Source organism: Oncorhynchus tshawytscha, linkage group LG33, assembly GCF_018296145.1.
Source record: "Oncorhynchus tshawytscha isolate Ot180627B linkage group LG33, Otsh_v2.0, whole genome shotgun sequence".
Lineage (NCBI taxonomy): Eukaryota > Metazoa > Chordata > Actinopteri > Salmoniformes > Salmonidae > Oncorhynchus > Oncorhynchus tshawytscha.
In genome coordinates this window covers 35000108-35017434 of record NC_056461.1, presented here as the reverse complement: position 1 = coordinate 35017434, position 17327 = coordinate 35000108, and the positions used below count along the sequence as shown (strand labels likewise).

Below are 17327 nucleotides of genomic sequence, written 5' to 3'. Positions count from 1 at the left end.
GGAGGGAAGGGGAGTAGAAGGGGAGGGGAGGAGGAGAGAAGGAGGGGACTAGAGGAGAGAAGGAGGAGGGGGAGGTGAGGAGGGGAGGGGAGAGGAGAGAAGGGGGAGTAGGAGGAGGAGGGGGAGGGAAGGATGGCGTGTAGGGGTTCTGAGGCTGTACTGAAGGGACATAATGCTTAATGTGAGGTTATTTTCAACAAGTAAATTGAGAAATAGAACGCGTCAGTGTTTTTAATGGGGAAAATACACTTTCCAGGAGGTTCTAAAACAGATAGTTGATGTTAAGCTCAATAAAAAAAGAGAACGCGCAAACCATGTGCCTAAGTAAATGGCAAGATACTTTGGGGAGACACCATTCTTTTTTCAAAATCTTGTTTATTAAATTTAGAAAACACAATTTTGTTAACGGTTTCATAGCAATAGCAGGAAAGAACTGAAACTGAAAGAGGGAGGGGGGGGGTGGGCCGACCCCTGAGTTTAAAACTCTCTCTGTGTGGAGCTCAGCTGCCCCTATCCTGCTGCGCTGGGTGTCAACTGGCCCTAACTTGGCAGACTAAAACAGAGTCAGTATGGTAACCAACAGCATGGTTTTTACCCGCTAAAACGTCTAAAGAAAAAGGATGTAATAAAACTTCAAAGACATCAGGTAGAAAAGTTGAATTGCAAAGTCACTCTTCAAGTCAAGGTATTTCCTGCCAAAATATACCGAATATGTAACATTAACATGTAATTAGGTTGCCAAACCATATCGGTATGTAGATTTCATCACTAGGGAGGGGGGTTCTGCACAGCTTTGGGGGAGGAAGGGGTGTATCGGGATGTAGATTTCATCACTAGGGAGGAAGGGGTGTATCGGGATGCAGTACAGATGTAGTCCAAAGAAGAAGTGCAAACAATGTCTATAGGGTGTTGGGGGTTGTGGGGGTGTGAGAGGAGCGGGGTGGGCTCCCCCCCCTGTTCTTCAAGGTGCTGAGAGGGGTGACTCTCTGGAGGGGGAGCCCATCAAGTCCTCTGGAGGAAACACGGTCAGTGTGCAGGCTCTGATCCCGCCCAGCGACTCAGGCAGGTCAAACACTTTGTGCCACTCGTCCTTCTCCGGGTCGTACTTCTGCACTATCTCCACCATACAGCGGTTGTTCCATGAGTAGCCACCCACCACGTAGATCTTGTTCTCGAACACGGCCACACCCACGTCGCTCTGGCCCCGCAGCATGGCGGCGATGGGCGTCCACAGGTCCAGGGCCGGGGAGTAGTACTCACAGCTTAACACGTCATCGTAGTCGCTGGTGCCCCGGAAGTGATTCCCCCCAATGACGTAGAGGCGGTCGCCCACCGTGCACATACAGTGCAGGCCACGCACCGTGGTCATGGGCGCTTTCTGAGTCCATTTGTCTGCATCTGGGTCAAAGCACATCAGCTCTTTCTGAAATGTGTCGTGAGTGATTCCCCCTGCAACACAGAACAAAACCATATTAAATAAGACCCATGACATTGATTTCCTGGGGTTGAAAACCGCCCTGGGGTCTAATCAAAAACATTTAATAGCCTGAGCCAATTGAACTGGACCTAATAGTAACTCTATCCTGGCCTCAACCTAGATCTACATTCAGCTCTGCCACGTTGTGTTGCCACGTTGTGTTGCCACGTTGTGTTGCCACGTTGTGTTGCCACGCTGTGTTGCCACGCTGTGTTGCCACGCTGTGTTGCCACGTTGTGTTGCCACGTTGTGTTGCCACGTTGTGTTGCCACGTTGTGTTGCCACGTTGTGTTGCCACGTTGTGTTGGGCCTTGAGCAGCTCCTGTCCTGTCAGTCACATGGCCAGACCACAGCACCGTGACTGGCCTTGCAGAGCATGTAATCCTGAACCCCCAGTTCACTTTACTCCACACAACCTCCTCAGAAACACACGGCTGCTCTTCCCAGTAACACACACACAATTAGCCCAATGCTTAGCACCACTAACACACGCTACACACATTTTCTCAGCCACATACCTGCAATAAAATATGACAAATAAAATAAATCAAAAATTCATAACACTATAACACAGTGCATGTGTACCAAGGTTATTAATAGTTGTTTTAATTTCTATTAGTTTATTTAAAGTTCTGTTATTTAGTTAGTTAGTGTGTTACTTTTCAGATTTGATTTACGAGTTTTTATTTAGTTTGATAGAAAGACGGCATGATTATATGATTTAGTTTCAGTTGTTTTGTTGGGGACAGAGAGTAGTCTATGCGTGAGAGGCTAGGAGCCATTTATGTGGGGTAGGTCTAGTTAGTTTTTTTAGGATGTCACTTCATGCCACTAGGGGTCAGTAATAAGGAACGTTATAGGTTTAAATTATGACTCAAACTAAACCTATTTTAGGCCGCGTTCCAGAGCATAGACATTGTGGACGCCTGACAGATCTTTCACCACCTGGATAGGTACTTTAAGTATCAGCTGACCACATCATATGTTACAGCAATCAGTCAGTCGATGACACCATCGTATTGTCCCCTCTGCGGAGACAATACGCAGACCAGAGTTGACCCGCCCCGATCAGAAATGAGGGGGTGTCTCGCTTTCTCTGTCTTTGCCCTGGATTTCTTCCCTGTTAGCTAGTGATAGCAAATGGTCTATTATTTTGAAAAGATGTTCAAGTAACCGCTATAACAATTAAAATACATGTCCTCATAGATGGAAGGCAGGTGGGAGGAGACGAGATCAATTGGGACCATTCTAGCCAATGAGAGGGCAAATACGTGTGTGAACAACAGGCAGAACTAAGTTGTTTTTCTCAAAGTTACAGAATGTCATATGAATTCACTTATATCATTACATTTGTAACAACCTAAACATTACTCGATTTGATCAAATAAGCCAAACGTAATTTGACACTCTCATAGATCTCCATGCTAAAAGGTCTGCTTAGCTCGCAGGGCGCGGGGACTGATTTTGGGCGGAGGTAATCCTCTCGTGTCACCTCTCCTCTCTGGTGATATCTAGCAATAGTGATGCACAAGCTAATCTTATTTGAAACATTTACTCACCAGAATCAGCAGCTTGAACAACCCATTAGGAAAAAAAGCTTGAAAACACATTTTAAAAACTGAACATAATTTATGTTAACTTTATTTTTGCAGCCAAAGATAATAGTTCCAGTATAGTTTTTAAAATCATTTAGAAAAACAGTTTATCTTACAGAAACTTTACTTTAGTTTACTATAATAACCTTGGCATGTACACATAGGCACTGTAGTGGTGGAAACAAAGGAATAGAAGGGACACACAAAACTGAGGAAAAGGGAGGAGGAAAAAAACAAAACAGGACATGTCTATAGGGAAGGCTGAAAATAAAGAGGAACACAATCCCAGCATGCAACTGTGTGAGAGCCAGGCAGGCATCCCTTCCTCCCTGTGCTGTGTAGAGTGGCTGGGAGCATACCCAGCGAGGTGAGGATCTGCAGTGCATGCTGAATGGCGCCCCAATCCATCCACTGCTGCCCAATGATCTCTCTCACTTTCTTTACCTCTTTCTGTCTCCCACTCTCCCTCCCATACTCAATCTATACAGACCAATTTTTAGTCAGTGGCCCTGACTGATCAGAAGTCTAACACCAGCCTCCTCCTCGATCATTAGAGCAAACACTTAGATGCCAGAGTTCAATCCATTCTCGTTATTCAAGTGTGTGTGTGTGAGTGAGTGAGCATCATTAAAATAATCTCTGAGACAAGAAAGACATATCAAACCCACTAATAGAACAGCAGCTCGATACAGGCTGTGGTTCTTTTGTACAGTGGGGCAAAAAGTATTTAGTCTTCCAGTGAGTCAGAAGTTCACATACACTAAGTTGACTGTGCCTTTAAACAGCTTGGAAAATTCCAGAAAATGATGCCATGGCATTAGAAGTTTCTGATAGGCTAATTGACATAATTTGAGTCAATTGGAGGTGTTACCTGTGGGTGTATTTCAAGGCCTATCTTCAAACTCAGTCCCTCTTTGCTTGACATCATGGGAAAATCTAAAGAAATAAAACGAGTCATATATCGACATAACCTGAAAGGCCGCTCAGCAAGGAAGAAGCCACTCCTCCAAAACCGCCATAAAAAAGCCAGACTACGGTTTGCAACTGCACATGGGGACAAAGATCGTACTTTTTAAAGAAATGTCCTCTCATCTGATGAAACAACAATAGAACTGTTTGGCCATAATGACCATCATTATGTTTGGAGGAAAAAGGGGGAAGCTTACAAGCTGAAGAACACCATCCCAACCGTGAAGCACGAGGGTGGCAGCATCGTGTTGTGGCAGTGCTTTTGCTGCAGGAGGGACTGGTGCACTTCACAAAATAGATGGCATCATGAAGAAGGTAAATGATGTGGATATATTGAAGCAACATCAAGACATCAGTCAGGAAGTTAAAGCTTGGTCGCAAATGGGTCTTCCAAATGGACAATGACCCCAAGCATACTTCCAAAGTTGTGGCAAAATGGCTTAAGGACAACAAAGTCAAGGTATTGGAGTGGCCATCACAAAGCCCTGACCTCAATCCCATAGAAAATGTGTGGGCAGAACTGAAAAAGTGTGTGCGAGCAAGGAGGCCTACAAACCTGACTCAGTTACACCAGCTCTGTCAGGAGGAATGGGCCAAAATTCACACATCTTATTGTAGGAAGCTTGTGGAAGGCTACCCAAAACATTTGACCCAAGTTAAACAATTTAAAGGCAATGCTACCAAATACTAATTGAGTGTATGTAAAGTTCTGACCTACTGGGAATGTGATGAAAGAAATAAAAGCTGAAAGAAATAATTCTCTCTACTATTATTCTGACATTTCACATTATTAAAATAAAGTGGTGATCCTAACTGACTTAAAACAGGGAATATTTACTAGGATTAAATGTCAGGAATTGTGAAAAACTGAGTTTAAATGCATTTGGCTAAGGTGTATGTAAACTTCCGACTTCAACTGTATGTCTGAGTAACAACCAATTAGATATCACAAAATTGGGGAGAAAAGGGGGTAAAAGGTACCTTTTTTTTAACCATGACCATTTATTATTACTATTAATTACAGCCTTTAATTAAGGAATGTGTATCATCACAGTTTAAAGATGATTGGAGCTTTCATTTAAAACAAAGGCAAAAGCTTTTGCATAGAAAACAACTGCAAGCATTTGGAGATGCTTAAAAATATTAGTATCTTTTGCATCTTGAAGACCGTATAAATGGTTGTCCTTTCAAAGACACCTGAGCTCATTGATCGAGGTGCCCTCTTGATAGCTCACAATGATTGCCATTTTCCTGGCACATTTATCTAATTATTCGTGGAGATAAAATTGTGCCGGTGCTTTGACCCGTCGTAAAAATGTATGACCTGCTTGGAGGAAGCACAGTGCTGGCACAAATGAGACCCAAAGAATCGAGGCGGGGAACACAGAGGAGACACAAAACCATGGGGTCAGCAAGTTCCAAAAATACCCAATGATGATAAATAGACAGGATGGCCGGCAGCTTCAGGAGGCAGTTGGTTTAAGCCAGAGAGATATACTGTAGAGCAGCTAAAATGGAAATAGTATACAATCCTATTAAAATAAATCCTTCTTTACAGATCAAAACACAGACCAAGAGGAAAATAAAATGCATTTCTTGGGATCATAATATTTAGATTTTTTTATTTAAATAAGTGAATCAGTGGTCACTGTACTCCAGACTGAAGTAAAAGGTGCCACGTCCCCCGTGGTTTCCAGTAGCGTTGCGTTGTGTGACAGTAGTGGTAATGTGAAGCCGTGCTGGCCAGGGGTCTGAGCCCCACCCTGAGAGCGAGAGCAGAGCAATGATGACCTGCGGCTTGACTCAGCGTGTCAGCTCCATTCACCTGACAGGATGTCTTTAGACAGCACGCCAGCACAGCCACCGCCCAGCACCTTATCTGGACCGACAGCGAAACACAGCCTGCACCCCCATGTGAGTCACCTTGCACAGTGAGGTCATGACCCCTGAGATACAGGGTGCGCTCCCGGACAGAGACACAGGCAAAAAAAATGACTCAACTCCACCTGACTACCATCACTAGCGAGAGGTTATAACATGCAGGCTGCCAGAAAATCTCATCCGTGCATGTTGCCAGTGACCTTGGAAGAATGAAGCCTGCCTCTGTGCTTGATGGGAGCCTGTTTAATCATTAAGTTCTACAGTACAGACATCTATCTGGGAAGGTGGAGATATTTAGGCCTAACCATTGCTCAGTTCCTCCAGGCAGACTACTGTAACTATAGTGAGGTACACGTGCAGTGAGATCAGGATGACACTAAGAGATGCTCACAGGGAGGGAAGTTGACTTTCTGGTGTATTAATAGTTCAAACACCATTACCCCTCCCATTTCCTCTCAGTAAAGGAACCCAGAGGTGCCAACCAGAGACAGAAAAACATAGACCAGGGTTTACCCTTTGTGCACGTATTGTTTTTTGCCCTAGCACTACACAGCTGATTCAAATCATCGAAGCTTGACAATGAGTTGGTTATTTGAATCAGCGGTGTAGTGCTAGGGCAAAGACCAAAATGTGAACCCCTGACATGGAGGATGAGGCAGTAACCCCCTCGGCTGGGAAGCTAAAATGCTAATGTTAGAGCCACCAAGCCCATGTTGTTTTTTAATGGAGGCTCAGGCTGGAGCAGAGCAGGTGAGGTGCCACTGGGTGAGGGAGGGTTATGGTGTTCGGGGTAGGTGGCTGGGTTACGCTTATATGAACACTTGTGCCCAGAGGCCAAGGGAGATGAACATAACCTTGCCTGTGTGTTGTGGCTCTATGGTTCTGCACCTCCTACACAGTCATCAACCTGTCCCTCCCATTTCTCTCACTCATCTATCCTTCCCTCTCTTTTGCCCTGTACAGCATCACTTTGTGTTAGTCGCACATTGGGAAACTGGGGCTCATCTCTCCTTAAGGCAGGATTTGATTTCAATCCTATGAAGTAAACAAGCACAGGGCTGACTCCAACAGAGAGACAGGGGATTTAGTAGCACCAAAGTCAGACAACTACACAATCATTACTTCCAATCATCTTTAGAATATCCCCCCCAAAAACATCACAGAGAACTGGACCCCAGCAATGTGATGTGTAAGGGAGGGGGTGAGGTCTGCAGGATGCCACTGTATGACCTTCTAATGAAGGATGCTTTACTGACATCACAGTAGGGGGATATATCCAATTCATTCAAATGTATGTTTTTGCGTGATAAATCAAGGTTTTTGTTACCTTTTAAGTCCATTTGTCCTCATGTTGTCTTTTTGGTCTCGTCTCCTGTGCTGTGTACACCTTCAATTCTCACATACACACACAAAGCCCCTCCCCCTGCCTCTCACATCAACACAGCTGAGAGATCACATCTTCCTCTCTGACAAGTGGTCTCAACTCGCTATTTAAATTTGAGGTTTGGTCAAACAGCATGGGTCATATCGACACTGAAACACAGAGATATTATTTTATTGTAAAAGAGAAGTTACCTTTTCTAACTCTGCCCTTTTAGTGTCTCAACTACTCAGATTCCACACAGAACAGACACTACTAAAACGGGAGTATGAATGAACATTGATTCTGGAAAATGAATGCTCAGTTTGTGGTGTGCCGCATTGGGGTACCACGTAGGGCTGTGGCGGTCATGAAGTTGTCAGGAAAATAACTGTCTCGCGGTAATTGACCATTAAATAACAAAAATGTTTACAATCTCCTGGCTTCCACACATAGCCTACAAACCACTGATGCTGACCTTTGGATTTATTTGACTTTTTAAAATGTAGATGTTCCATTTAATAAAGCCTACACCTTCACAATAAATCCATTATTTATTTTAGACAGGTCTAAAGCAACATGATATGAAGAAAATGCAGTCTACTCCAGAAGAACAGAATAGCATACTCGGAGTTGTCCTTATGTTAGGTCCTGATGTGGCTATGCCATATGGCTGTGGGCTACACTAGTTCATTTAGCAGACAAGATTTGCTTAGAATTCTGTCGGATTATTTTATAGTATGAAGAACACAATTGAACATAGCTGAATAAAATAGAAGCAATATTTTCTCCAAATGATTTCCGAGGGAGTGTGGGCATGCTGATATTCTATTCTGATATTCTTGCAAAGGCTGCACACACTTCATCAGTCTCTCAATCACAATTTGACAAGCACTTGATAATATTCTCACCAGACCTCAAATTTCCCAGTGGTATGCTCCTTGTGAGTCTGTGATGCCCCCTAAAAAAAATCCATGCCTTTGGCCAAAGTGGACATTTTGCCCTTGGGCTGAATATAATAATTATAATTCCCTTCTCTCGGCTGCCAATCGCCGTGCATTGAAGCGCCTTTCCCTCACATAGCTCTGTCAGATATCTCAATTCTTATTAGCTAATGACCGCAATTGATCGGGTCCTTTTCATAGGCATCTCTGCAAAGTAGTAGGCTTCAAGTGAAGACAGACACGTCGGGAACGCAACGGTGTGCGTCCTTCTTATCCAATTCTGAGACGCATATTGAAGATGTTAGAAAAACTGTCCACATGTACTTTTCATCAGCCAACAAGAGAAGTATGGCTAACCAACAGCAAAAGCACTAGCCTATGTCAATCTACTGTCCCCCATAGTACAAAAGTTCACCAAACCCCGGATCTAATAGGACTAACGTACCTGAAATATACATGTAACCGCCGTACACCGTCCCTGCGTGGCCGTAGTGTGGCTCGTTCATTTTGGCGACGTACGTCCACTCGTTTGTCCTGGGGTTGTAGCACTCCACCGTGGCTGCATGGGGGAGAAAGAGAGGAGAAAACAGAGTATTAAAGGGGAAAGTAGTTCAAGAGAGAACTAAGGAGAACAAACATAGCTGCAAATGCAACCTTGGAGGGTGTCAGTGTGGGAGCTACTGAACCAGGAACCTAAATACAAAGCAGACATCCCCCCACCAACCACCACTCCCCTCCCTAGCCCCTTCCCCAGCCCCTACCCTGAAGTGACTCTAGTCTATACCGAGAGACTAGGGAGTATGCATCTACTCCCCATTACATAATTAGGGCCTACTCTGTACCACTCCACTTGAAGGCTCTTATCATAATTCAGTAGTGTGTATGGTGCCAGACTGGGATGTTCTCTTCACTCCACTCCATCTGGAACCTCTCAATTGTGCAGTGATTTGTCAGGTTAGAAAATGATTTGTCCAATCAAGTTTCCAGACAGAGGGCAAAGCTGATTTCTCAAGCTGGCTGGCACCCGGGCAGAATGGTTAAGGAGTCTCCATATGGCAGTTGGAAGTAGAAAGGATATTATCAGGAAGTCTAAAGGAGAAGATGGTTTGGAGGGTGATGAGGTTTTAGATACCACCTGACTGTCCAGGTGATCAGGTCAAACACTCAATCCTCCTTTGTCGTAGCCCTGGCTAGGGCTCTGACAGTCATGGACATTTGGATGATCGTTGTTGGTCAGGCAAATGAAGAGCAAAATATTTTATTTTATTTAAAGGGGCAGTGGGGTCAAAAATTTGATTTTCATCATATTTCCACACTAGGAGGTTGAAATAACACTCTGAAATTGTGAAAATGATAATGTCCTTTTAGTGTAAGACTTTTTTGTTGTTAAATCTTTGGCCCACAGCATGACATTGTATGAAGAAGCAGTATGGCTTGGCTGGGTTGTGTTGTGTTGTGTTTCGGATGACGCATGGCTCTCGACCTTCACCTCTCCTGAGTCCGTACGGGAGTTGCAGTGATGGGACAAGACTGTAACTACCAATTGGATACCACGAAATTGGGGAGGGAAAAAAGGGTACAAAAAAATAATTACAAAAATGAAGATATCCTCCTACTTTGAATGGATAAGTGGGCTACGCCGCTACGAAATACATATAGGGGAAACACTAGTTTAGTTACCTCTCTCTATAACCACTTAACATCTCCTAAAGCTCTGATTCCAACTTCATCAAGAGCATCTTTCTTGACCCTCCACTCTCCTTACTGACCTGTACTTTGTGTGCTGAATATAGAAGTAAATAGATCCCAAGGGTCAAATCGGCACCGTGTTGGCACATAGGCCACCAGTGTTTCCCAAACTCAGTCCTGGGGACCCCAAGGGGTGCACATTTTGGTTTTTGCCCAAGCACTACACAGCTGATTCAAATAATTAAAGCTTGATGATTAGTGCACCCCTTGGGGTCCAGAAGACCGGGTTTGGGAAATAATGGTAGCCAATGTGCCAACATGGTGCTGATTTGACCCTTGGGATCTAATCCCTGGGACCTACCTATAGGGTTTAACCCAGGCCCAGATACAAAGAGCTGTGGCTACAGTTCTGATAGAGCAGTCCCAGTGGACCAAATGGATGTTTTCCAATTCAGAGCATCACTACATCACGTTATCATCATTATCTCACTAAGGCCAGTGTTCACTTCTCCAATATTTCCTGTGAGAACTTGTCAAAGGGGAAGCAGCCTAGGCCTAATTAACATTAACAGTCCATATCATTCGAAGAAGACATATCTTTAGCGAACTTTACTGGGAGACTAAAATGGCAGCACCAGGCATTTAGTGATTCATTAGAACCCTACTAAATCTGTTCTCTCTCTATTCTCTATCTACTACTTCCTACACAGTTCCTAAACAATAACTGATGACTTGCAAGAATGCATTCCGAAAAATATTCAAAGCTTAAAAATTAAGTGATAGCCCCAGCTACCAAGTACATTTTCACTTGTCCTTAGAGTGCTTGGTGCTTTAAGGTATACATGCAAATGAGTGCTCAAGAGCTTTCTTTTACATGCTGTTATATTTACAAGAGCGTCCTACAAATGAATTATTCAAACATCAGAGATAGCTGTGCTGTCATTGTTCCTCACATGTTTGTACTCTGGCTGTCTCAGTGGATTAATATGACAGGTCTTCACATGGACAGTTATGGAGAGAGGCCATAGAGGTATAAACAGGATGGATGTCCTTTAAACCTGAAAATATAACCACATCATCCATCAGAACTTATGTTAACAAATGGTTGTGTGTGTTAGCGTGTGTCACTGTACACACACACACATCACCATCCTGTACTCTCAAACCACCCTGACTGAGGGGAGCCTTTAATGTTCTTTAAATCTTTTAAAATAAGCTGACAGAACCTCAGGAACAAATCAAAGTTTCAAAACCCTCCCTCCTCCGCATGGCTACATCAAAAACGATTTATGTTCAAAAGGCTGAACTCTGCGTTTGAAACAAGTGATTGAATGTCTGAGTGGCAGACTGGCTTCCCAAGGATAACAGGCACTAACCAGCCAAGGAGACTGTCCATTCAGAGTGTACTCATGCACGCACGTGCAGGGGGGCCCCCCGAGGACCCATGCCCAATGTGGTAATTACAGCCCAGAGCCCAGAGGAGCAGAGAGGATAGCATGACCTGGCCAGCCTGTCCCCTACAATTACAGGGCTGTATCGAGGTAGTAGGGTGGCACTCTGCAATGAGAGTCTATGTGCTGAGCTGGGCACTGACATCCGATCACAGTATCCTGCAATGCTACTTACAAACATTCCACCCTGACCACCACCTCCTTCACCTTGAGGTTTCTGCTGCAGTCGTTCACAGGGTCTGGCTGCAGCTAGCCCCCCCTCATCTCATCCTACACTCTGCCTGGTCCAGGGCTATGCCACAATCACACAGCCACCTGTGCTACACTATCAAGTTGTGACAACTGCTGTGCCTTGTATTTTACCATTTCCTGTGAGATGTCTGGGTATATTTGGAAAGGGACATGTTAAGAATCAGAGCAGGACTAAAAGCAGCGTGATAAACCGACCCTGGTGAATTAAACTAACCCAGCTCTCCGGCTGCGTTGCGGCCGCCCACGGCGTAGAGGTGTCCCTTGAGAGCGCTGAGGTGGAAGAAGGTGCGTTTCTCGTTAAGGCACGCCACCTGCATCCACTTGTTGTAGCGCGGGTCGTACCGGAACACCGTGTCCACCGCAGTCTTGCCTTTGGTGTCGTAGTTGCTCTGGCCTCCCACCACGAAGAGGAAGTTGCCGATGACGGCGATGCCGTGCTGGTAACGGGGGGCATCCATGGGCGCCAGCGCCTTCCACTCGTGGGCCTTCTCGTCAAAGAGACGCAGCTCCTTACTGACCACCAGCTGCTGGCGCAGGACGCCGCCCAGGGTGACCAGGTGGCCGCTGTCTGAGCGGATGGCCGTCCTCTCTGACTGCATGACCGGCTGCATGTAGGGCATCATCTGGTAGTTGCTGGCCTCCAGGAGGAGGTTGACGCAGGTGTTGTCTGTGCGCATAAAGTCCACAGTCTGCACGTGGTTGATGAGCTCCTGGGGGTTCATGAGGGGGAAGCGGATGTTCTTCATGAGCTTGGGGGCGTGGTCCATGCGTCCGTCCTCATAGCGGAGCCAGCGGCATGCAGCCTTGAACAGGTCCAGCTCGCTGCAGTGCTTCAGACTGTTACTGGACAGAACGAAGGCCAGCCGCTCAAAGGGCAGCTTGACAAAGTCCCCCGTGCCCAGCAGCGAGGGGAAGTTCTTGAGGATGAAGTTGTTAACGTATTTGTCTACCTCCGTGAGGTTGTATGTGTTAGCGATGCGCCCCACCTCCACACAGTTATCCAGGGACACCTGCAGCCAAGGAGAGAAGGGAAGCAGTGAGAAGCAACCACTCTCAATCACACACACAAACACTACACAAACACATTTTACACAGTGATTTTACTGCAGACCAAATGTACATATTAAAGTAAGCAGTAGGGCACAGTAGTCAGATATCTTAAACTGCTGAGTATAACCCCCCTGGCTGGTTCTAGAGGGCTGAGCTAGATGGCTGAGCAGGCTGTGTTAGGTTCCTTACCCCAGATATGAGAAAGACCTTGCAGAAGTCTAGCACCGGGAGGATCTGGAGGAAGCTGGCTGCCTCCAGTGTGTCCTGCAGGTTCTCCATGTTAAGAGACAGCTTGGCCGTGTAGATGAAGTCTATGATCTTCTTCAGGCCTATTCGGTTGACACCATGAAGCTTGATACACATCAAATCCTGTTCCTTCATTCCACCTGCGTGATGAGGCGAGAGAGGAGCATTATACAATGCACCAGTCAGATAAAAACAGAACAGCATCACCTATGAGCTCTACCTTTGACAGTCAAGGCTAACTGAAGAAACAGACGCCACCTCACCGAGCTTTAACACATCTACCATTATGGTTGCATGTAAAGGAAATGTATTCGCCAAAGCCTGGAGACTGTTGTATAATTCACCCAGAAAGGGCTGCGAGTTGCAGTAAAAAGCATTTGCCCGGCGTCACAACAGCATACTTCCCCTCCTTACTACAGGCATAAACTGTGACTCACTTCCCTCTTAACACATCTATTTCAGCTCAACAACACTTGTGAACCTCTCAGATAGGCTGCACACTTGTCAAATATCTGTTGAACCTCTTACATGTATTAAGGCTTTCCAATTTTGTCTGTTAAGAAAAGGACATGATATTGCCTAACTTTGGGGAATAACTCCATCTATCAAAGTTATTTCTATTCACGTCATCAGTGAGGCAGTTGCTAAGCCACAAGAAGAAATAAAAGAAAAACCGAAATGCTGAATATTGTTGCTGTTCACAGAAATGATTTCCCAGGCATTGTACAATAAAATAAAGCACATTTCTAAACAACCCCAGGCTCATCTCCGTGATGAATGCAATATTTGCATTGTCTTGTGAAAAGCCTTATTATTTTGCTAAAAGCACAAGGCAAATAAAAACCTTAACGCCTGGGGAAAAGGCCTGATGTCTAATTCAAGGTAAGGTACACTATATATTAGAGGTCGACCGATTAATTAGGGCCGATTTCAAGTTTTCATAACAATCAGAAATCGGTATTTCTGGACACCGATTTCATTTTTTACACCTTTATTTAACAGTATTTTTTAGCAGTATTTTACATTTAATTGTACCTTTATTTAACTAGGCAAGTCAGTTAAGAACAAATTCTTATTTTCAATGACGGCCTAGAAACGGTGGGTTAACTGCCTGTTCAGGGGCAGAACGACAGATTTTTACCTTGTCAGCTCGGGGATTCAATCTTGCAACCTTACGGTTAACTAGTCCAACGCTCTAACCACCTGCCTTACATTACACTCCACAAGGTGCCTGCCTGTTACACGAATGCAGTCAGAAGCCAAGGTAAGTTGCTAGCTAGCATTAAACTTATCTTATAAAAAACAATCAATCAATCATAATCACTAGTTAACTACACATGGTTGATGATATTACTAGTTTATCTAGCGTGTCCTGCGCTACATATAATCAATGCGGTGCGCATTTGCGAAAAAGGCCGGTCATTGCTCCAACGTGTACCTAACAGTAAACAAGGGAATAAAGTTAATAAAGTTAATATTGCCTGCTAACATGAATTTATTTTAACTAGGGAAATTGTGTCACTTCTCTTGCAACAGAGTCATATGCAGCAGTTTGGGCCACCTGGCTCGTTGCGAACTGTGTTAAGAGTATGCCAGGTGCACGGTGTTTCCTCCGACACATTGGTGCGGCTGGCTTCCGGGTTGGATGCGCGCTGTGTTAAGAAGCAGTGCGGCTTGGTTGGGTTGTGTATCGGAGGACGCATGACTTTCAACCTTCGTCTCTCCCGAGCCCGTGCGGGAGTTGTAGCGATGAGACAAGATAGTAGCACTAACGATTGGACACCACGAAATTGGGGAGAAAAAGGGGTAAAAATGTTTTTGTTAAAAAAAAAAAAGAAAAAAGACTATTTCTTCCTAACAAAGACAGCCAACTTTGCCAAACGAGGGATGATTTAATAACAAAAGCGCATTTGCGAAAAAAGCACAATCGTTGCCCGACTGTACCTAACCATAAACATCAATGCCTTTCTTAAAATCAATACACAGAAGTATATATTTTTAAACCTGCATATTTAGCTAAAAGAAATCCAGTTAGCAAGCAATATTAACCAGGTGAAATTGTGTCACTTCTCTTGCGTTCATTGCACGCAGAGTCAGTGTATATGCAACAGTTTGGGCTGCCTGGCTCGTTGCAAAATAATTTGTCAGAATTTTACATAATTATGACATAACATTGAAGGCTGTTATGGATGACACCCGTTAGATAAAATACGGAACGGTTCTGTATTTCACTGAAAGAATAAACGTTTTGTTTTCTAAATGATAGTTTCCGGATTCGACCATATTAATGACCAAAGGCTCGTATTTCTGTGTGTTATTATGTTATAATTTAGTCTATGATTTGATATTTGATAGAGCAGTCTGACTGAGTGATGGTAGGCACCAGCAGGCTCGTACGCATTCATACAAACAACACTTTCATGCGTTTTGCCAGCAGCTCTTCCCTGTGCTTCAAGCATTGAGCTGTTTATGACTTCAAGCCTATCAACTCCCGAGATTAGGCTGGTGTAACCGATGTGAAATGGCTAGTTAGCGAGGTGTGCGCTAATAGCGTTTCAATCGGTGACGTCACTCGCTCTGAGACTTGGAGTAGTTGTTCCCCTTGCTCTGCAAGGGCCGTGGCTTTTGTGGAGCGATGGGTAACAATGCTTCGAGGGTGGCTGTTGTCGATGTGTTCCGGGTTCAAGCCCAGGTAGGGGCGAGGAGAGGGACGGAAGCTATACTGTTACACTGGCAATACTGAAGTGCCTATAAGAACATCCAATAGTCAAAGGTATATGAAATACAAATGGTATAGAGAGAGAAATAGTCCTATAATAACTACAATCTAAAACTTCTTACCTTGGAATATTGAAGACTCATGTTAAAAGGAACCACCAGCTTTCATATGTGCTCATGTTCTGAGCAAGGAACTTAAACTTTAGCTTTTTTACATGGCACATATTGCACTTTTACTTTCTTCTTCAACACTTTGTTTTTGCATTATTTAAACCAAATTGAACATGTGTCATTATTTGAGGCTAAATTGATTTTATTAAGTTAAAATAAGTGTTCATAAAGTACTGTTGTAATTGTCATTATTACAAATAAATCAAAAAGAAATCATCCGATTAATCGGTATCGGTCTTTTTTTGGCCCTCTAATAATCGGTATCGGCGTTGAAAAAGCATAATCGGTCGACCTCTACTATATATACAAAAGTATGTGGACGCCCCTTCAAATTAGTGGATTTGGCTATTTCAGCAGAACCCGTTGCTGACAGGTGTATAAAATCCATAAAGTTAGTTCGTCAAATTGCTGCCCAGGTCAACTATAAGTGCTGTTAATGTGAAGTGGAAATGTCTGGGAGCAACAACGGCTCAGACACTAAGTGGTAGGCCACACAAGCTCACAGAACGGGACCACCACATGCTGAAGCGCGTAGTGCGTAAAAATCGTCTGTCCTCGGTTGCAACACTCACTACCGAGTTCCAAACTGCCTCTGGAAGCAAAATCAGCACAAGAACTGTTCTTCGGAAGCTTTGTGAAATGGGTTTTCATGGCCGAGCAGTCTCACACAAGCCTAAGACCACCATGCGCAACGCCAAGCGTCGGCTGGAGTGTTGTAAAACTCGCCGCCATTGAACTCTGGAGCAGTGGAAACGCGTTCTCTGGAGTGATTAATCACACTTCACCATTTGGCAGTCTGGTGGACAAATCTGGGTTTGGCAGATGCCAGAAGAATGCTACCTGCCGAATGCATAATGCCAACTGTAAAGTTTCGTGGAGGAGGAATAATGGTCTGGGGCTGTTTTTCATGGTTCGGTCTAAGCCCCTTAGATTCAGTGAAGGGAAATGTGAAGGGAAATCTTAACGCTACTGCATACAATGACATTCTACACAATTCTGTGTAGATCGCCCAACCGCACTAATGTTCTTGTGGCTGAATGGAAGAATGTTCCCTCAGCAATGTTTCAACATCTAGTGGAAAGCCTTCCAAGAAGAGTGGAGGCTGTTATAGCAGCAAAGGGGGGACCAACTCCATATTAATGCCCATGATTTTGGAATGAGATGTTCGACGAGCAGTTGACCACATACTTTTGGTCATGTAGTGTAGCTTGTCAGATTGTAGAGATGACAGAGGAAGTAAATAGCAGCATCTCAAACCCTGGAGGATTCACGTTGTGCTTAAAGAGAAAGCACTTTGGGAGAAGCCTCTTTCGGGGAGATTGACACGTTAATAATATTTCCATCAACCAGGCAGGAGAAACAAGAGAGACCAACAACGCCCTTCTGATTCGCCATGGCTGGCACACACACACACACACACACACACAGAGACAGACAGACAGGACAGAGACACACAGAGACACACACAGAGACAGACACAGAGACAGACACAGACAGACAGACGACACACAGACAGACGACACA

At 44.5% G+C, this 17327-nt stretch overlaps 1 protein-coding gene across 6 annotated transcripts in view; it reads right to left on the bottom strand.

Annotated features, from left to right (window-relative positions):
- Window positions 1-216: 216 nt before the first annotated feature.
- The window catches only part of LOC112231286 (kelch-like protein 13), a 66817-nt gene continuing 49706 nt past the window's right edge, over window positions 217-17327 (bottom strand). For all 6 annotated transcript variants that reach the window (XM_024397963.2, XM_024397966.2, XM_024397964.2 and 3 more), the window contains 4 exons: window positions 12858-13054; window positions 11833-12628; window positions 8672-8785; window positions 217-1449 (listed from right to left, as the gene is read on the bottom strand). In XM_024397963.2, coding sequence (XP_024253731.1) covers window positions 962-1449; window positions 8672-8785; window positions 11833-12628; window positions 12858-13054 — 1595 coding nt within the window. In that variant the 3' untranslated portion in view covers window positions 217-961. The remainder of the gene's footprint in view (window positions 1450-8671; window positions 8786-11832; window positions 12629-12857; window positions 13055-17327) is intronic.